The sequence below is a fragment of the Athene noctua genome, chromosome 7, assembly GCF_965140245.1.
Source record: "Athene noctua chromosome 7, bAthNoc1.hap1.1, whole genome shotgun sequence".
NCBI lineage: Eukaryota > Metazoa > Chordata > Aves > Strigiformes > Strigidae > Athene > Athene noctua.
The window spans coordinates 17,810,437-17,831,351 of NC_134043.1; the positions used below are offsets into that span (position 1 = coordinate 17,810,437).

At 64.1% G+C, this 20,915-nt stretch overlaps 3 protein-coding genes across 4 annotated transcripts in view; 1 reads left to right on the forward strand and 2 right to left on the reverse strand.

Moving 5' to 3' along the window:
- The window catches only part of TNS1 (tensin 1), a 69,968-nt gene extending 63,748 nt beyond the window's left edge, over positions 1-6,220 (reverse strand). Inside the window, exon 1 of one of the 2 annotated variants that reach the window (XM_074910792.1) lies at positions 6,122-6,220. In XM_074910792.1, coding sequence (XP_074766893.1) covers positions 6,122-6,217 — 96 coding nt within the window. In that variant the 5' untranslated portion in view covers positions 6,218-6,220. Of the gene's footprint in view, positions 1-3,003; positions 3,037-6,121 lie in introns of those variants that run through there. The other variant, XM_074910796.1, reaches the window with a different exon arrangement.
- A 3,953-nt stretch (positions 6,221-10,173) lies between these two features.
- On the forward strand, positions 10,174-16,452 carry RUFY4 (RUN and FYVE domain containing 4). Its single transcript, XM_074910956.1, is given in 12 exon segments — positions 10,174-10,219; positions 10,597-10,703; positions 11,039-11,164; positions 11,443-11,549; positions 11,705-11,848; positions 12,574-13,642; positions 13,719-13,825; positions 14,409-14,555; positions 14,765-14,844; positions 14,973-15,098; positions 15,101-15,296; positions 16,227-16,452. Coding segments are annotated over 12 exon segments (2,481 nt in total).
- Positions 16,453-16,521: 69 nt separating this feature from the next.
- LOC141962596 (C-X-C chemokine receptor type 2-like) lies at positions 16,522-19,625 on the reverse strand. Its single transcript, XM_074910932.1, has 2 exons — positions 19,551-19,625; positions 16,522-17,765 (listed from the first exon to the last, which is right to left on the reverse strand). Exon 2 carries the CDS (start codon positions 17,758-17,760, stop codon positions 16,684-16,686), a length of 1,077 nt encoding a protein of 358 aa, XP_074767033.1. The 5' UTR covers positions 17,761-17,765; positions 19,551-19,625; the 3' UTR covers positions 16,522-16,683.
- Positions 19,626-20,915: the final 1,290 nt, after the last annotated feature.

The following is a 20,915-nucleotide window of genomic DNA, read 5'->3' on the forward strand; positions in this document are numbered from 1 at the left end:
GGTGCGCGCACAGACACACGGGTGCGCACAGACTCACACGGGTGCGCGCACAGACACAGGGGTGCACACAGACACACAGAGGTGCGCGCACAGACACACGGGTGCGCACAGATTCACACGGGTGCGCGCACAGACACACGGGTGCGCACAGACACACACGGGTGCGCGCACAGACACATGGGTGCACACACAGACACACAGAGGTGCGCGCACAGACACATGGGTGCGCACACAGACACACAGAGGTGCGCGCACAGACACATGGGTGCGCGCACAGACACACGGGTGTGCGCTGTCATCGCCCGGCGGGTTGGTGCGTCCCCGTGAAGGCGTAAAAGCGCACCAGAGCTGGCGGGAACGCACATGTGCGGGCACGTGCGTGGGTGCATGCAAGCACGTGTGACTACATACGGGATCCCTAAAGGCGTTTGCACCCACGGGCGCGGACACCCGGGCGCGCACACAAACACGGAGGTGCCTGGGGGTGCTGCTGGAGGGTGCCGATGCCAGGCGGCGTGTCAGCGCCAGGCCGCGTTCGGGGGCGCACGGTGGGCAGCGGGACGAGGTGCCCCCCAAGCGGGAGCGGCCGTGCCCACCCTATCCGTGGGGGGAAGCCTGTGCCACGAGTGAGAGTGCAGGATGGATCGATCCCAACACGCGCAGGCGCCGGGGATGAGCGTGCAAGCATGCGCGTGTGCTCACACACAGGGGCTGACGGCAGTGGGGGGGTCCTGGCACAGCTACAGGCAGCCAGTGGCCCTCCCAACACCCCCCCCAGCTGTTTTTGGGAGGGGGGGGGGCACCCCCTGGCAACACGCCAGCCCTGCCCACCCACCCGCCGCCAGATGCAGACGTGAGCCCCCGTAAATCCGCCTTTTCATGCCAAGACTAATGAGATTAAGCTGAGGCCCGGTGGTCCCCCCTTGTCAGGGCACCCTGCTCTCCTCTGGCCTTGGCACTGCACCAGAGCCAGGGGTGACAGTGCCAAAGTGTGGTAGAACTGGGTACCACCCCCAAAAAAACTTCCCTGCCTCAATTTCCCCAGTGCACTTGTGGACAGGCAGAAGGGCCGTGTGTGTGCACTGCATGCCCGCCTGCATGCAAACACCCCCGGGGCTGTGACGGTGCTGCGTGTGCTACACGTGGCGCTTGTGTCAGGGCACTGCATGCATGTGCACGCCTGTGAGCGTGCAAGCGTGTGCGAGTGTGCACATCCCCCGCCAGCCACAACAGCAGCAGACGCGTGGGCAGATTCCCCTGTTTTCACATGCAGGTCCACGTGCAACGGTGTACACACACACATGGGTTTGTACACATGTGTGCAAGCCCCTCTTCCCCAGGCACCTATGCCCACAGGGCAACTTGCTGGTGCCTCAGCCACCCCTGGCACTTGTGCCCCCCCACGAGTGACCAGGGTGCTCACGGCTCGATGCACACACACACATGCGTGTGCACAGGCGTGTCGTCACCCATCCGGCAGCCGTGGGAAAAGCTGCCCCGGGCCGGGGGCTCCCACGCCGCAGTTGCTGGGTGACAGCAAGGCCTAACGATGCCATCAGCTCGTTTGCATATGCAAAGCAGCATCTTTGCTGCAGGATGCCCCGGGAAGAGGCCTTGCCCCCCGCTCCCAGGGACCCGGCCGCAATGCCCCAGGATGCCAACATGTCTCCCATGCACGTATCCCCCCACCCTCCCTTGGCCCCACACATTAGCATGGGCCTGCTTCATTAACAGCAATTGTCCTTGCTGGGGAAAGAGCTGCCCCTGCTGTTCCCATCCCACAGAGCCCCCCCCCCTCTGCTTGTCCCGCTGCCAACACCATTCCCGTGCCGGGGGGCTGCCGACCCAGCACCCAGCTTTACACCCTCACCTCCCTGCTGCCAGGGGAGCACCCTGCCCACCCAGTGCCAGTCCTCCAACCAGGAAACCAGCCCATCCCGCAAAACAACCCTGTCCCAGCTCCATACTGGCAGGATCCCAGTTAGCCTTCCAGCCCTCAGGACTGGGACCTGCTGGGGGAACGTGGGGCGGGGGGCTGGGGGGCCTCTTGGGGCTGCCAGCTGGGTACCCACCCATGGGTACTCGCCTCCAGGGGCTGGACCCCACACAGTGCGCGGAGGGGGGGCACAGGCATCCCTGGCCATGGGTCCCCCAACACACAGACCCAAGGAGGCTGGAAGGGGACCCGGGTGTCCTGGGCTGGAAGAGGCACCGGGAAGAGGTGCCAGATTAATCAGGAGCTGGGAGGCCTGGGTTCATTGCCCAGCACTGCAGAGAGGTGCAGCAGGGGGGGGACTGGGTTGCCCAGTTCCCCTGAGACTGCAAAGCCAGAGCGAGCGGGGGGCACCGGGACACCTGGGTCCAGCCCTGTAGGCTCGGGCCCACCCAGCGCTTTGCTCCGGGGGCCCGTTTGCCATGATGACCGGGAGAAAGCAGAGCTCCAGACCCCCAGCACTAGCTGTATCCCCCCAGTTTGCCCAGTTTCCCTCCCCTCCAGTGGAGTGGCACAGCCTCAACTCCGGGGAATGGTGGGGGCCCCCGGCCGGTGCGGCAGGCTGGGCGTCGTGGGGAATCAGTGTCCCCCCTCCTCCTCATTCCTAACCCCATACCCCCTCCATATACACCCCCCCCGTCCAGTCTCTGTCCCGCATCCCATCCCCGTCTCCCCCTTCGTGCACCTCCCACCGCCGCCGCTCTCCGGGGCCCTGTCCCGCTCCGCTCCTCGCGGTCCCCGGGGCTCCTCCGGGCCCCGCTCCCGGTCAGGTCCCCCCAGCCCCGCCCCGGTGTCCGGCCGTCCCTGCCAGTCTCCGCTCGGAGCCGGCCGGTCGCGGCCCAGCGCCGTCCGCTTCCCCGCTCCCCGCCCGGTGCAAACGGCCCCGCTCCGTCCCGGACCCCGGCAACCAGCGCCGCTCCCAGAGCCCGCTGCCGGGCTCCACCGCGCTGCTGTCCTGCTCCCCCCGGTGCCCCCCCGGTGCCCCCCGGTGCGGGCGCGGCGGGCCGTACCCAGAGCAGGCAGGAGAGGCAGAGTCCGGTCATGCTGCCCGCGGCGCGGCCCCGCGGCCGGCCGAGCCCCCCCGGCCCCCTCGCTCCGCCCGCCCGCCCCGCCCCGGCCCCACACCGCCCCTCCAGCCGGGGGGAGAAGGGGGGCGGCAAAGCCCCCCCCCCCGCTTCCCCTCGACCCTCGCAGCGCCCACCGGCACCCCGGCCGAGGTGGCCCCGGGGGCGACCAGGACTCGCCCACCCCAGCGGAGGGGCTGCGGGACTGGGGGGGGGCGGAGTGGGGCTATGTCTTGTCCCGGCCCCCCTCTCCCCCCCACAACACATTTCGGATCCAATTCCTATGCTGACCCGGGGGGCACACGCCACCCACCTCACCCCCATCCCTCCTCCGGCCTCCAGCGGGTCCTGCGGCGGGGTGTGTGCCCCCCCCATCCCCAGCCGTGTCCCCTGGGTGGTCCCGGGATGGGAGACAGGGAGGGATCGGCCATCCATGCACCCATCTGGGGGGGCCTCAGCGAGGGGGGACAACCTTCAGACGGAGAGCGGCTTGGCAGCCCGCGGCCCTGACGGCAATGGATTTGGCAGGGGGTTGGCCCAGCCCCTCCTGGGGGGGCTTGGCTGGGCAGCACATGGTTCCGTCCCCCCCTCCAGCACTGACTCCAGCCTGGAAAGTTGTGCTCAGCTGGCCGTGACCACGAGGGTGTGAGTCAGGGTGGGGGACGCGCCGCGGGGAAGGACACGCCAGCAGGACAATCCACGGCTGGCATGGGGATGTGGGCACGGCGGGGACATGGGCACTGTAATGCCCCCCCCATGCCTCAGTTTCCCATCTGTACGCTGCACACAGCTGCCAGCCCAGAGAGAAAGGGCAGGGTGGGACAGGAGGGGCTGCCCTTTCCAGACACTGGGGTGGCATCTGCCCCCCGCAAAGTGCAGCACCCCCTCCCCAAAATATCCCTGACCCACCACTCTCTGACCCACTACTCCACTGCGCCCACCCGGCCCATGGTAGAGGCACCTCTGTGGGAATGTGCCAGCTGGGACAGGGGACAGATGGGGAGAGCACCCCATGCCCCCCCCGTGTCAGCCAGGCCCAGGGGCAAAGGGAGGCTGAGGAACCTGATCCTGCTCACAGCACCAACAGGCAGGGAGAGCCTGGCCATGAACCCCCACCCCCATCATTATAGACCTCATTAATCAGCCTCGTTACTGCCCACAAATGAAAGCCCCAGTGGAGAGGGGTATCCCCACCCCCCCTGTAAATCACCCCCTCCCATTCTACCGTGACAAGCCTGGGCCTCTCAGAAGGGCAGGGACAAGAGTCATGCAACAGGAACAGGGTGGCCACAGGGACACTGCCCATGAGCATTATTTAGGGCTCATTTTCTCAGTGGGGGGTCACAGACAGGGGCACTTAGCCCAGGAACACCACCCCCCCCGGGTACCCAGTATGTGCCTCCAGTGCAGGGCCAACCTTGGCAGGAGTCCTCTGTGTCCCTCTTCCTGGAGTCACCATGTCTCCAAGGCCCCACATCTGCTTCCAGCACTGCCCTTGGGTGCACAGAGCACACACACACGTCACACACGCACTCCTCTGCCACAGGCACAGGGGCACACTCATGCACACCACACATACGGCCCATGTCACACGTGGCAGGTGGGCACCCATGTGTGTGGGTGCCTGTCTGGGCATGGGAAGGGCTGGGGAACACCCCTCTAACAGCTCACGCCACTGTAAAGCCCCACGGTTGCTGCACTGAGCGCACACGCATGTGCTAGGGGGAACATCCACGCACCCACGCAGGAACACACACCCCATGGCAGCTCCCCAGAGACCTGCTGTGCACCCACACTCGTGTGAGCTGCTCATCATTCTCACCCAAGCCCCATCTGCACACGCATGAACACACACATACACAGGCATGCATGTGTTACACCCCACCATGAGTCCCTGTTCTCATACCCGCATCAGGGACACACAGACACGGCAATGGATGTGGGACCACACAACCACCACCCCACACCTCAACAGTGCCACCCACTCACAGCCCTGAGCACCCCTCCATGCCCCCCAGCAGCTCAGTCCTGTGACCCCAGCACGCACTGGGGTCCCCAGGCTGCCAGGAGCCTCTCCCTCCTCCAGGCTGGGTCCCTGCCCTGGCACATACTGGCCTGTGACCACGCTGCAGTGACACTCCCCCAGGTGCTGCCCGGCGGTGGCTTTAGGACCCATTTTGCTGGCACGGCGCAGCCAGTGTGGCCCATGCCACCCTGCCGGGCATGGGACAGCTTCCCAAAATTTAAGGACCCAAATGGAGATGGTGCAGTGGGAGCCCCACACCCTCCACCAGCCTCTCCTCTCTCTGCCTCAGTTTCCCCAGGACACGGGTGGCAGAGCAGGATGGGTTCCCACACCAGGCACTGCATGGGCACAGGGATCCTGTGCGGGGGGGCAGTCCTTTGGCAACAGGGATCACACACACGCCAGGTGCTGATGGGCACGGAGATGCCCCACGCCGGGTGCTTACAGGCACGGGTGTCCCTCATGCCAGGCGCTTTTTTGGGCACAGGGAACCCACACAGACTGAGCACTTTATGGGCACAGAGCTCCCCAGTGCCGGGTGCTTACAGGTACAGGGATCCCCCACGCTGGGCACTTTATGGGATCTCTCGTGCTGGGTACTTTATGGGTACAGAGGTCCCCTCATGTTGGGCACAGGAGTCCCCGCATTGTGGGTGCTGTAAGGACGGAGGGACACCCCCACCTCAGCACTTGCTCTGTAAGGACACAGGGATCCCAGCAGGTCCCGTTGCGTGAAGCACTGTACGGCAGGTCCCAGCTGATCCCCTCCAGCCAGGCACTGCAGGGGCCCACAGGGGTGGGTTATAGGGTTGGGGGGTCGCAGTGCCACACTGAGGGGGGGGACAACACAAGGAGGGACAAAGGACATGCCTGGCACCCTGGCATGCATAGGAATGGTTTCATCCCCTGCTGCCCGCAGGAGGCAGGACCAGCGCCAGTCTGGACCCCCATTCCCCTGCACCCCCTGGAGCCCACCCCAGCTCCGTGCCCCCCCTGCAGACCCTAACCCTAACGCTGTGCCCGGCGGTATCTGCTTACCTCCCGGTGGCAGCAGGCGCGGAGGGGCAGGAGGCAGGACACCAAGGACTTTCCCCAACGAAAGAAGGTGGCAAAGCACCAGCTCAGCCGGGTCATGGTGCCCCTGCCCGGGGGTCACCCGTCCCAGGGCGGGGGGGGTACAGGGGATGACCCCTGCACAGAACACGCTTTTTGGGGCAGCCAAACCCAGCCGTGCTCCACCCCACCCCCCCCGGCTGCAACAAGCTCCGGTGCCCGGGCAGTGCCCAAGGAGGTGCCCGGCAGTGGGCCGTGCGGCGAGGGGCTGGGGGGCTGCGGTCCCACCGGGCCCTGTCCCCCCCGCCGGTCCCCCAGCGTCGCCTGCGCGCTGGCAGCCAGGCAGGGAGCACCGTGCCCGCCCATGTCCTGCAGTGCTTGGGTGGGAGCCAGCTCCGCCACGCTCCCCCTCCTCCTCCTCCTCCTCCTCCTCCTTTTCCCCGCACACGGGGCTCGGCAGCCCCCGGGCTCACCCATCTGCCCCCGGGCACGGCATCCTCTGGGGTGCATGCCAGACCCTAACAGTGCCCCCCTCCCCCCCCACCCCCCTCTAGCCCCCTGTGGTTTTGGGGTGGAGGAGCCCTGACACCTGGGTCTGACCACAGCTTAACCTGCGACAGCCCCTCCCCCGACCCTGCCTCAGTTTCCCTCCAGCACCCCTTGCCCACACCAACCCCTAAATGGCAGTGCCTGCACATGGAGGGGGGGCTTCCCTCCACCAGTCCCCCTGGCACCCCACCAAGCCTCTTCCCTTCCCAGGAGCTTGAGGACACATTCAGGAGCCCCCCTACCCAGACCCCCCCAGCAGGGTCCTGTCTCCAAAGGGTGCCTGGCTGATGGAGCATGCCCTGGGCACAGCATTACCCAGGGGAACCCCTCCGGAGGACACCCCAACACGGCCCTGGGCACCCCCACCCCACCTCGGGGCCCGCACAAGACAGGGGGATGGGGTGCACTCCACCCTGCAGCTGCACCAGAGACCCCACACACACACCCCGCACCTATTGGGGTGGTGCCAATTGGGGCTGGCAGCAGCACCCCCGAATGCCGCCGCAATGCCGTGGTGATGCCGGGCAAGGACCCATCCCCGTGGGGCAGCTGCCGGTGCCAGGCGTGGGCAGCGGCTGTGCCAGGCTTGGGCACTAATTGCATTTGCCTCAGGAAGGCTCCTAACGAGCCGTAGCACCAGGGAGGGGGGCAGGCGGCAGAGAGTTCAGGGGGTCCCACACACTTCACAGCTGTCCCCCACAGCCCTGCCTGGCACTCCGGGGCTGGCAGAGGGCTGGTGGGCAGGGGGTGCAAGGGTATGGCCCCCCTACCCCTGGCCATGAGAGGTGACATCACTGCTGGCTCCGTTGTCCCCCACCCTGGTTTAATTAGCAGATGGCCCCAGACCCCCCCGTCAGGCAGCACCAGGCCTGTGCAGGGCCATTAGCTTTATTGGCTGCGCTGAACGAGGGCCAGGCCTCGTTAATTGAATTGCACCCGCGCCAAGGACTGGCGGGCGTCTTCTCCCCGCCCTGCCAGGCCCCAGCACCCCCCTCCTGGCCTTTGGCTGGGGCAGGGAGAGGGGACCCCACTGCCAGATGCCACGGGGGCACCCACCCTGTCGAGGGGTGGGCAGGGGCAGCCCCCGCAGTGGGTGTCAGGGTCCTGCCCGTGGGGTGCCTGGCACGGGGCAGGCAGTGTTGGCGGGTGGGTGCAACCATGGGCACACGTGTGTGCATGCAAATGTGGGTGCCCTCTCAGCCCTGTGCCCACGCCTGCCACATGTCTATGGCTTGCACCTACAGACACACCCCTATAGCTGTGCACACACAGCCTGCACACACGTGCAATCACACATGTGCGTACACACACGTTCACACAAATATGCATCCCCCTCCTTGGCACAGTGGGGTGATGCTACACCCCACCCACCCCCCCGCCCAATGTGGGGTGCTGTGCTCCATGCCCACAGCAGGGCAAGGGGGTGCTGGGGAGGCTGGGGGTCACACCAAGTGCGACCACCAGTTCCCCCATGCCCCCCGGCTGCTTGGAGGCACCCCACAGCCCAACACACACCCCCACTGAGAGACTGGAGGGTGCAGGGAGGCCCAGGCTCCTGCTCAGCATCACTTCCTACTTTCGCTTTGGTTCCGAGCTGAGGCCTGGCCTGGGGGAGGCGGGTGCCCCCCAGGCCCCCCGGCTGGCACAGGTAGGGGCAGTGGGTGCTGCGAGGGGGGGGAGCAGTGGGGGACAGGATGTGGGGGCAGCTGGGTGTCGCTGGGGGCATCCACAAAGCTGGATGGTGGTGGGGAGTGGGTGGCAGTGGGTCCCCATGCCCGGCACTTGTGGGGTGAGCTGGCATTGCCCCCAGCCTCCAACTCCAGGGGATTTAGCTCCCACCCCAGAAAGACCCTGCAGGACAGGGCTGGCACTGCAAAGGGGGACAGGCGTGGTGGCTGAGGGGCACTGCTGGGCTGGGGGCTCCCCAGGCACAGACAGAAAGGGGGAGGCCTTGACCACGGTGTCCCAGGAAGTTTGCACCCGGGCTCTGGGCAGAGCCCCCATGTCGGGGGCAGATGCCCACAGATGCCTACAGGCCTTGTTGGGGTGGGCTGCAGCTCCTCAGGGGTCAGCCTCCATGCCCAGGGGCTGCTGCTGCCCCAGAAGTGCTGTTAGCTAGCTGGGTCCCAGACCCTCCCCCCCAAAAATGCAAAGGGATCCCTCAAAGTATTCCCAAGCCTCATTCTCATGGGAAGGCATCAGGGTCCCCCCCAGGCCTGGCACTGTCCTTCCCCACCCCCGCAGAGGCTGCACAGGGGGACCAGCCTTGCTGACCCCCTCCCCAAAACTGGCACCCCCTAAACAAGGGAGCTGGGTGCCAGGGGCTCCAAGTTGCGGTGCCTGATGTGATGCAGGACAGGCAGGGAGTGGCTCCAGTGGCCTCCCTGACCTCCCACAGTTCCTCCCAGCCAAGGTAGAAAAGGAGAAGCAGGCGAGTGCAGTGTGGGCACAGGGACACGCCAGCATCCCCCCGGCTCCCAGCGAGCGCCTTGGGGCAGCCCACAGCTCCCAGCCACAGGTAAGGGGCTCCTCTTCTCAGGGGAAACTGAGGCATGGGCAGGGTGGGCAGGTGAGAAGATGGCTTGCGCAAGGTCGCCCAAGGTCACCGGGAAGGGGACCCAGGCATCCAGAGTCCTGTGTCCTGCTCTGCCATGGGGGGGCAGTGGGCACTCACGTGCGCTTGGGCACACACACTCCCGTGAGCACACACCCACCCTACCATGCACAACCCCATGCACACACACATGTGCTCCCCAAGCCCTGTGCCCAGCCACCATCCGCAGTGACATGCCCCAGACCTGCCACCTCCGTGGGCACTGTCTTGCATCCTGGGAACAGGGTGCCACCCACAACCCCCCAAAAACCACCCCACTGCACTGTGCCTCCTGGCTCCTCACCCCATGCTCACAACACCCCCTGACCCTGTGCCAGCCCCGCAGGCAGCATGCTGTGCCATGGGGCTCTGCCTGGGGCAGCGCTCAGTTTGGGGGGCTGCATGTAGGGAGTTCTGTGCCCCCCTTCCCCCCCCCCCCCCTCCCCCCGCCCCGGAGGCCCCCGCACTGTTTGCAGTGTGAGCAAGGGAAGCGAGAGCAGAAGCAAAGGCAGCGCTTCCCCAGTGCCAAACCCACATCCTGAATCCTGGGGGACAGGGACAGGGACACAGTGGGTTGGGGGAGCCCAGCCCCAGGAGGCCCCCCAAGGAATGGGGGCAGAGCCTGGGGGCATTTTGGGGCAGGGCACAAGAACAACTAAGGGTTAGTGGAATGGGGCACCTTTCCCCACCCCATACCCCCTACCCCAGGTAGTGGGGGGATATGAGCAGAAAAAAGGGGTGCCTGAGCCCATTCCCTCTTAACAGCAGGCAGCTCTGGAGTAGAACTACAGGGGCAGACCCTCTCCTTGGGGCAGAGAGTTTGGAGATGCCAAGCAAGTGCCAGCCTGGCACCTCTCATCTCTGCCCCTGCTTTTGCAGCCTCTCAGGGACAGTCATGGCGGGGGACGGGGAGCTCAACCGCATTATCAAGGACCTGCAGAGTAAGTGTGCCAGCCTGTCCCCTGCCAGCATGTCCCCTGCATCCCACCCTGGCCACGCCAGCTCCCTCCTCGCACCCAGCCTGCAGGCAGCCGGGAGGGTGTCACTGCCAGGGGTGCTCCAGAGCATCCCAGTGCCAGCCATGCCACTGCTGCCTGCTCCTGTCCTTGCTGCCAGCCCCAAGGGACTGTTAGTGCCCAGTGGGTACCTCTGGCCTCGCTCCCCCTGCTCCCCCATTCCATCCCATGGCAGGTTCCTCTTTCACCCGCCAGCAGAAATCCCCGGGGCCAGGGCCGGGAGTTGGGAGGTGGGGGTGGGATGGGGCAGGGTGCCTGCTGCCCGGGCAGGGTCATGCCAGCTCAGCCCTGCCATCCCACAGAGACCGTGGCTGAGCTGAACCACAGCTACCGGGAGCAGAACCTGCCAGTGACAGATGGGAGCCGGGAGCTGCACAGCCTCTGTGCCCAGCTGGAGTTCCTCCTCCAGGTACTGCCACTCCTCCGTCCCTGCTGCTACCTGCCTCAGTTTCCCCTGGGGTGCAGCTGAGAGCAGAGGAGACCCCATGATGGCTGTTTTGGGGGGTGGGATGACCCCAGCCAGCACTGTCCGGCCCTGGGCATCCCCAACCATGCGAGCACCCAGGCAAGGCTCACCCATGTGCTGCAAAAGGGAAACTGAGGCACAGAGTCAGCAAAGAGGGGTCAGCCAGGGGACACTGGGACCCACCCTGCTGGGGGATCTGTCTGGATCCCAGCCCCACAGGGGATAGGCTGGGGAGAGACAGGGGACACCCTGCAAACCCAAGCTTATGTCTCTGCCAGTTCGACCTCAAGGAGAAGAGGAGCTTCTTTGGGCAGCGCAAGGACTATTGGGACTTCTTGTGCCAGGGCCTGGCACGGCGCCGTCAGGAGCATGAGGGTGTTCGCTTTGTCACATCCCTGGACAAGGTGGGCACGGGCTGGCGGGATGCCGGGGGACGCGTGCAGACACACGTGTGTGTGCTTCTGATTGTTTGTGGGTGCGCACGCACTTGTGTATGGGCACACACTCACCTGGGCACCGAGGATATGCCCACTGGCACTATAAAGGGTTTTCTCCCCTCTGGGGTCCCCGCTGCCCCCCAGACCTGGCCCTGGGGAGCCCCTTCCCTCCCGAATGGGCTGGGAGGGAGGTGTGTGGGGGACAGACTGATGTGGCAGGGCTGGATAACTCCATCTTCACCCAGCTGAAGACCCCCGTGGGCAGGGGCCGAGCCTTCCTGCGGTACTGCCTGGTGCACCGGCAGCTGGCAGAGTCCCTGCAGCTCTGCCTCCTCGACCCTGAGAGCCTCCGGTGAGAGCTGGGGACATGGAGAGGGGATACTCACAGTGGTGGAGGGCACAGCCAGGGCAGGCAGTGCCCTGCAGCACCTGGTTGGCAAGGGTGCTGCAGACACGTGTGCCTGCCCAGGGCACAGAGGGGTGCCTGAGCCTGTTTTGTGGTTGCAGTGAGTGGTACTACGCCCGCAGCCCTTTCCTGAGCCCCCAGCGCCGGGCCGAGATCCTGGGCAGCCTCTACGAGCTGGATGGTGTCACCTTCCGCCTAGCTCTGTGCAGGGCTGACCTGGACACCGCCTGGCCCATGTTCTCTGAGTGAGCACTGGGGGGCAGCAGGGGCACTGGGGACACTGAGGGTACCAGGATTATCAGGGGCATCAGGGACACCTGAGGCTCAGCATCTCAGAGCAGCTCATGGGCATTGCCCCACTGCCCTGAACCCAACGTGGCACCCCAGTCGTGCCAGCCCTCCAGACATGACCCCAGGTGGGCACAGACACCTGTGCCAGCATGCACACCATGCCCATACCTGAAAACATGCCATGCGTGCATACACACACACAAACACCACCGTCAGCTGCCAAGTACATGCCCAGGCACAGGTCTGCTGCAACACTGTGACACTATGACATCTGAGACACGGGGGCATGTGTGTGTGTGTGTGTGTGTGTGCGCGCGCACCCTTGCCCCCGGGCATATTTGCAAGGGGACACTTGTGGACGCAGCCACTCCAGCATGTTCATGCCTGTGCTGCTGCTCGAATACCCATGTGCATGCCCTGCCACAAGCGCACATGCAGCCCCCAATTGCCCCCTGCAACCACCACAGGGGTCTCTGGGTGCCACCTGCTCTGTGGGTGCCCAGGCTGGTGGCACCAGCATCCCTTGTCCCCTGTCACCAAGTGCTACCCGGTGTCACCACCCTGCTGCCCTCTCCATCCCGAAAGGCTGAGCTGTGCCCAGGGAGCCCCGAGGGAGGGTGGCAGTGCCCTGCTCACCCTGAGGGTGCCCTGGTGGCCCTGAGCCCTGTGTCCCCTCTAGGACACTGATACGGCCCAGCCCAGTGACCAGAAGCAGCTCAGCAACGATGGCCCAGCAGACAGATGATACTGGCACCAGGGAGCATGGATGGCCCGATGGCATCGCCCATCCCACCGTGGCACCCCATGGGGTGCCAGGCCATCCATGCCCACCCACCTTGACTGCCCTGCAGGCAGGAGGTGTAGAGGTGGACAATCTGGAGGTGAAGGACATGGAAGAAGAAGATGAAGAGGGGGTGGAGAAGGATGAGGAGGAGGAGGATGAGGAGGAGGTGGAGGATGTGGAGGTGGATGTGGATGATGATGTGGAGGAGGACGTGGAGGAGGAGGAGGATGTGGAAGAGGAGGTTGAAGAGGAGTTGGAGAAGCATGAGAAGAAGATGGAGGATGTGAATGTAGAGGACCTGGAGAACACACATGGGGCTAGCAAAGCACTTCAGCCCGATGGTGATGGGGAGCCTGGCACATCCCCACCACCCAGCATGGGATGCATGCCAGGCTCACTGCCACCAGTGCCCAGACAGCCAGGTGGGACAGAGGCATCCCTACAGGCACTGGTGTCCCAGCTGCAGACCGAGCTGGGGCTGCGGGAGGTGGCATCACGGGTGCTGGTGGCCCGGCTGGCACGGGAGGAGCAGCGGCACCGGCTGCAGGAGGAAAGCAGTGCCCAGCAGGCCCAGCTGCAGGCACATGAGGCTGAGGCACTGCGGGAGACCAACATCTTCCTCAGGCAGGCACTGGAAGCAGCGGTGGCAGCAGGGGGCCCAGAGGAGATGGCACGGGTGCAGGAGGAGGCACAGGGCTGGCGGGTGGCCGCAGAGGAGCGGGGTGCCCAGCTTGCTGCGGCGCTGGCAGAGGCGGCAGTGCTGGCCTCACACCTGAAGGACTGCCAGGCGGCACTGGCAGCAGCGGGACGGACGGACACACTGAAGGATGCTGGTGCCACAGATGAGGTGGCCACCATAGAGGAGGTACTGCGGCGGGCGCTGGAGCTCGCCCACGGTCACCAGGAGCCCCTGCTGGACTACCCGGCGGAGGGGGAGACCAGCACAGCCGCTGGCATGGCCATGGTATGGGCAAGCCCAAGGGGACCCCACAGTGGGGCAGGGGGTTGGGGGGCCAAGGCTGAGCCCCGTTCTCCCACAGCGCTTGGCCACCCTGGCCGCTGCAGCGCGGGAGGAGGCCTGGCAGAGCCGGCAGCAGCTCCAGGCTCAGCGGCAGGAGGTGATGCGGCTTCAGGAACAGCTCAGCAGGTCGGGCAGGGACCCCCCACTCCCACCACCCACAACCTCACAGTGGGTCCCCCCATCTCCACCTGCCCTGGGAACTCCCATGATACCCCACTTGGACCCAGAGGAGCAGAACCTGGGGATGGGAAGGGGGAGAGAGGGAGGGAAGGATACTGGGGAGGGAGGGCTGGAGGGACTGATAGGTAGATGAAGGAATGGGTGGGAAGAGGGTTGGAAGAATGAATTTGGGGTGAATAGAGGGATGGAGGGGTGAAGGGGTTGTTGGGGTGAATAAGTTGATGGACAGGCACACAGAGGGATAGAGGGATGAATTTGAGACAGGTGGATGGAGGAATGGAAGGATGAATTTGGGGTGAGTGGATAGATGGGTGGGGTGGGCAGAAGGCCAGAGGAATGGGTGTAAGGAAGGACAGACAGATGAACAGCTGGGAAACAGAGGAGTGACTGGCTCAGCAGATAGCAATGTGGCTGTGGGGATGGGGAGACAGCTTGGGGATGGATGGGGAGCGGACAGAGGGAGGGAGGAGGGAGGGAGAGATGACCAGCTAAGGGACAGGGGGACCATCTCCCCACTGCCCTGCACCAGGGCCCAGCAGGACGGGGAGCGCTGGGCATCGGCACTGCAGCGGGCACAGCGGGAAGCCCTGGAGCGGGAGGCCATGCGTGGCACCGAGCAGGCGCGGCAGCAGGAGCTCATCCGCGACATGAAGGGGCGGCTGCTAGAGCTGCTGCGGTGAGAGCCCTGGGGACTCCACTGGTGTGGGACCATGGTGGGGGGATCCAAACCCCTTTGCCCAGAGGAGGGCACCAGAGCCCAGGCAAATCCTGCTCACTGCCTCGGGACACTTAGGTGCCCACCTTGGGTCTGGGGTGCCAGGTCGTGCTCCTGGACCCCCACCACCGGGCATGCTCCTGTCAGGGCTGACCTGTCCCCTCCCGCAGGGAGAAGGATGCCTTGTGGCAGAAGACAGAGGGCATTGACAACCCGATGCCCAGCCCGGCGCCCCGCGATGTAGGGCTCTGTGCCCGCTGCCACAAGGATTTCCGCCTCCTCTCCCGACGGTACAACTGCAGGTGGGCTACGGGGGGCACCGGGGGTGGCACCGGCATGGCACCAGGATGGCACGGCTCTCACCGCCCTCTCTCTCAGCAGGCTGTGCCAGGGCAAGGTGTGCCACGCGTGCTCTGTGGACGTGGGCAAGCAGGGACGCTGCTGTCTGCTTTGCTATCAGCAAAGGCACCCACAGGCTACATGAGCCAGGACCACAGCCCGCAAACTGTCGTGCCCTGGCTGCCTCCTCTCGGACTTATCAGGGACCCAGGCATCCGGGGCCTGCAGGCAGGTCCTGCTGCCCAACATTTTGGGTTTGAGATGTCTCTTTCTTGTGGCTGGTCCACAGAGAGGAAAACAAGCTGCTCCAGCTACCCCTGTGGCTCCTGTGTTATCTATTGGTCATTGCCGGACTGACCCCAGGCTAGGCGCAGGGGGGGGGAATGCCCGCACGGGGTGTATGAGGCTGCTGAGGGGGAACCATCCCCATAAGGGCTGTTCCAGTTGCAGCCAGGCTGAGCCACCGTCTGCCCCATCCTGCAGCAGGGAGGCAGCAGCAGGAAGGGGAGACAGCTCTTGGCCAACAGCCCCGGCTTCCTGCCAGGCTCTGAGGAACTGCTTGGGCAAGAGGTTTCCCAGATGCAAAGGTGATGGGCTGCCCCTGCCCAGCACCCCTGCTGACCCTGACTAGCCCCGAGTCTCCAGGGCTCCCCACATGGGTGCGAGGGGACTCCCATACCCACACATGAGCCAGCCCACGACTGTCACCCACTGGTGCCCCCTACAATTAAGGACCCCCAGGGACACTGGAGCAGGGGAGATAGAGGAGCAGTACAGGCCCCCTGTGGAGAGATGCTTGGGCATGGTGGTAGAGATACCCCAACACTTGGCACACAGGGTGGCAGGAGGGACCCCAGCAGGGTCACAGCCCCCTCTTCAGCCCCTCTGCCCTACTCTGGTGCAGTACCAGTTGCCCAAGCTGGGGAGGAAACGTCAAGGTTGTGTAAGGGACAGGTTCCCAGTCCTTTGCACAACAATATCCTGGCACTGCAGTGCCGGGGTGGGGGGAGGGGGGGGGGGGGGGAGCAGGGAGTACCCCGGGTGACAGCACCCTTCAGGGCAGAGGTCACAGTCAGTAAGGCTGTGCCTAAGGATTTGTTTCACTGGGGCTCGGATTGGGGTCAGAAGGGGGTGGCTTTGTCCCCATGGAGACCCCCACACCAGGGAAGTGCCAGAACCTGGCTGTGTGGCAGTGGGGACCAAGACCCCGGTTTGGGTCCCCTCTGGGGATGCACAGGATGACGAACTTCCTGCGACAGCCTCTTGGGTAACAGCCCTTCCCTGGCCTGAAAGTGGGGTTACCTACATGCCGCTGGGCTCAACTGGCACCACCACTTTGGCACTGAGGCGGGTAGCCCAGGACACACCATCCCCGGAGATGTGCCCTGGCTCCATCCTGCCATCCCCTCTCCATGGCAAAGAGGAGCCAGATCTGGGTGACCGACCTGCCAACTCCTTTAATGGTGGACGGCCGTCAGCCATGAACACTGTCCCCACAGCAGGGTTGCGAGGTCCCTGAAGTCACAAGCTCTACACCAAAGAGCAGGGAGGGTGGGCATCGCTCCCCTAGCAATGGGATCCTACTCTCTCACCACCCAAGCCCCCTTCCAGCCAGGGTCCAGCAACCAGTGGTGGCCCTTCTCATCCCCATGGCATTGCCACCCGCATCCCAGGTGGCTGGAAAAGGATGCTGGGGTGTGCAGGGTGCTGGGACCTGGTGGGAGCTGCAAGGATCAGGTTCCAGCAGGGCTCAGAGGGTGGTGGAGGTGTTGCCAGAGGTGGAGGCATATGAGGTGCGACCGTAGCGGGCCACAGCGTCCTTGCTAATGAGCCCACGCTGGGCCAGGATCTTGAGGAAGCTGTTGCGAAACTTCTGCCCAATGAAGGCATAAATGATGGGGTTGATGCAGCTGTGGGCGAAACCCAGGACCTGTGTGACGGAGAGGGCTGCATCGATGCGGTTCCTCCTCTCGCAGGTCTCGGCGATAGCCCGTGTCCTCATGAGGGTGTCGCTCACCAGTGTAATGTTGTAGGGCAGCCAGCAGATGAGGAAGACCAGCACCACAGCAAAGATGACCTTCATGGCCCGCTGTTTCTGGGCATTCTTGGTCTGCAAGAGGGTGTGGATGGTAATGCCATAGCAGAAGAGCATCACCAGAAGGGGCAGAGCGAAGCCGAAGGTCTGCGGCAGGACCCGCAGCACCACCCGCCACTTGGCAGTGTCCTCACCACCGATGCGCTCATAGCACACGGTGCCATTGCTGGGTGAGGGGAAAGCCTCGCGGAAGAGCAACACAGGCAGGGAGAGCAGCACAGAGAAGACCCAGATGCCCAAGCAGACAAACTTCACCCAGTGCCTCTTCTCAGTGGCGGCCCGGGTGGCATAGACGATGGCCAGGTAGCGGTCCACGCTGATGCAGGCCAGCAGCAGGATGCCACTGTAGAAGTTGGCCTCCTGCAGCACAGAGATGGCTTTGCACATCACAGTGCCAAAGACCCACTCGTGGGCTCGGTAGGCAGCCCAGAGTGGCAGGCTGAGGGCAAAGAGTAGATCTGCTACAGCCAGGTTGAGCAGGTAGACGTCGGTGACAGAGCGGTTGGTATGGCTGGAGGTCACCACCAGCACCACCAGCCCATTCCCCACCACGCTTAGGATGAAGACAAAGCAGTAGATCACCACCACCAGGTACTTGTTGAGGGCAGATCCATCGGGCCGGCATGGGGCGGAGGAGATAGCAGTGTCAGGCATGGCCGTGCTGTAGTCATAGGTGTAGTTGTAGAGGGAGAAGAGGTTGGAGAAATCCCCGTTGAAGGAGAAAGACTCCATTTTACCTGTGGAGCACAAAGCAGCATGATTGTGGGGTGAGAGGGTGGTGTGGTCCAGGGATGACAGTGTCTCTGGGTCCCCTGGCAATTCCATTGCCCCCAGGTCCCCTCCCAGTCAGTGGGCAGCCCCACTCCATTGCTCTACCATGCCCTGTGCCCATGCATGCCAGGGAATGGGCAGGGCTGCAGATGAACACTGTCCCCTTGTACAACACTACCAGCACCCCTCAGTCTGCTCCACTTCATTCCAACCCTGTTCCTTCCCTGTCTCCCATAGATCAGCCACTTTTCCTTGGGTCGGGGGACTCCTCCATCAACACAGCATCACATCCTCCACCTGGCCCCTCCAGCATCCCTGGGTTCCCCTGGTTTGTGTGGGTCCTTCAAAAGCCTCTGAGATCTTTGGGAAACTCAGGGCCCCTTGGACACCTCCAAAGTCATTTGAGCATCTCTGGATCCCTCCGTCCTTCTCATCCCCTCAAGCATCGTTGCCACCCCAGCCAGCAGAGAGGCTGTCGTCATGGTGCTTAGGGCAGACAGGGACTCGAGAAGGTCTGGTTTGTCATTCTTCCCCCTCTGGTCCTGTCCCTGCGTGAGTGGTTTCACCCCCCTGACGGAAAGACGTGTCACCCTTTGCAGGCAGCTTTGGAAATATTTCACGTCTCTGGTTTTCCTGTTGCTCAGCTGGGTGCTGCTGGGCATCTTCATGTCCCCTGTGCTTGGCCATGATGGGGAAATCACAGGTGACAGTCACTTCTCCTGTCTCCTCACGTGTAGGACACCCTGCTCTATCCCTGCCTCCCTGAAGACCATTGGGTTTCAGCATTCTTACAGTACAGATCTGGACTCTGATTTCACTCTGGTTTCACCCTTCTACCCCATTTCTGAGCCCCTGAGAACCCTCCAGGGCTTGGCAATGTCAAGGCTGCTTGGGAGTGCTGAGTCCCTGCAGTGCTAGGGGATCCCCAGCCCCAAGGTGGACCCATTTGAACCCAAACCCTCCCTGAGACCGACTTTCCCCTTCTGCTGTAGGGGGATTCCCCACTGCAGCTGGGCTCATATCCCTGCCCAGAAAAATCCCTCCCTGGCTCTGCTGGCCCTGCTTCTGTGATAAACCCAGGATGGTGATCCTGGGGTGGTGGTCCTGGGATGGTGATCCTGGGATGGTGATGCTCCAGCATCCCAGAGGACCACAGCTGGGGGAATGTCCCTCCAAGTGTGGCCACCATGGGCACAGAACTGAGCCAGACACCAGCGCTTCCCCTCCATCTATTTTTGTCTTCTTTTTTCTGCCTCCCCACTTCAAAATTCCAGCAGTTTTTCCAGGACTTGGTATCCTCCACCTATCGGAACCCCGCAGCCAGTCCAGCTGGGGGAACAAGCAGCACCCCATTTCCCCTCTTGACCATGGAAGGGCTGGGGGACACTGGGATGGCCCTGCGGGTCCCCACAGGGAGGAAGGAGGGACACGCCATGGAGAAGCACCCTCCCGGTTCATCACTGTGCGAGGAAATAAGAGCAGGCACTTCCCCATCAGGGCACCCACAGCCAATGATCCTGGGGACCACGGGGGGTTTACACCCCAGATGAGCCCCCAAGCACAGCCCTGAGTGCCCTCACCCACTGCCTCCCGCTCCCCCGACAGCTGGCAGCCTCCTCAGACAGACGGAGCAGCTCACCCCGGCCCCCAGCACAGCCTGCTCCACATGTGAGGAGGCTCAGCTGGGTGCTGGGGTGCCGACAAAGCCCAAAGAAAGCCCCGATCTCCAGTGTAGCACTACAGGGACTCACCGCTCGCTGCCCTCACTGCCTCCCAAAATCTGGGGTCTTCTCGTCCCAAGCCGGCTGTCACTGGGAAGCACCCGGGCACAGGGACAAATCCAGGCGTCACCCCCAAAGGGCTCTGGCACAGAGTGTGGCAGAACACAGGGCAGCAACCAAGCCCAGGGGTGTCACCAGGCCAGCCGGAGGGTCCCTCACCTGCGCCTGCAGCCGTGTCGCCTCTTGGCACCCCTTCCCTCTGCCGCCTGCTTTATGCTGCCCAGGGAGGAAGCGAGGTTGCAAAACCTTCTCCCAGCGTGAAGGGGAAGTGGCAGCCAGAAGGGACCCTTCCCCAGCACCCCCAGGACACCTTCCGAGGGTTGGGGGGAGCCCACAGAACTTTCCACCGTCCCCCTTCCCCCCCAGGGTGTCCCAGGCCACTCAGCAGTGGTCACATTGGGGCACATTCCCCTACAGTGATGAACCCCGGGGGTCTTCAGCCAGGGGTCCTCACTTGTCCTCTGGCCTCCAGTGGATGCGGGGCTCCCCTTCAAGGCCCCCCCCAGTGTTGTAGCCCCCCAAGGAGAGTGGAGGCCCTTTGGGGCTGGAGGGGGTTTGGTGAGCAGGCCAGCGAGCAAGGGCATGGCTCCATGCCTCAGTTTCCCCATTGACAGGGCAGAGGTTGGTGCCGGGGTTTTGGTGGGCACAGGGGCATTGTGGGTCTGGCTTTCTCCCTGTTGTGGGGTGTTGCTGGGGACCGCCTCAGAGTGGAGCCCCATGTCCTTCCTGCCCTGGCTGTGCCGTGCCATGCCAAGCCAAGCCCAAGCGAGCTGTGCCACCAGGCAGAGCCATGCCCCTGTGTCAGCCCCGCACACGCGGGGAACACCCCCAGCACCCCTGTAACCTCGCTCCTCTGAGCACCCTTATTGCCTTTAGGGGAAACCTGTACCCAAGGGCAACCCTGTCCTTTTGGGGCACCCCCAAACCTTTGGGACACCCCTATCCTCACAGTTTTTGGTTGCTTGTCAGTCTTAGGGATACTCCAGACTTTTGGGGCACCTCTCTTCCCTGGGGGCACCCGTGCAATTGTCGGCACCATCATAACCCTGGGGCATCACCACAGAGCCAAGCACACTCCTACTCCCTGGGGATACCCCCAAAGTTTTGGGCAGACTCCCAGTTCCAGGGCACCCTCACAGCCCACCAGGGTGTCCCCACACCCTGGGGGCACCCCACACTTTTGGAGCACCATAACCCAGGAATCAGCCAGTTTGCAGGACACTCTTTACCCCTGTGTGCAGCCCCATATGGCTGAAGCATTCAATTCTTGTGCAGACCCCCACACTCCTGGGCACATCCACTACATACTGGGACACCCCCCACCTAGGGGCACCC

Bases quoted from the DNA above. Each gene is read 5' to 3' on its own strand.
- LOC141962596 (XM_074910932.1), bottom strand. From the start codon at position 17,760: ATGGAGTCTTTCTCCTTCAACGGGGATTTCTCCAACCTCTTCTCCCTC.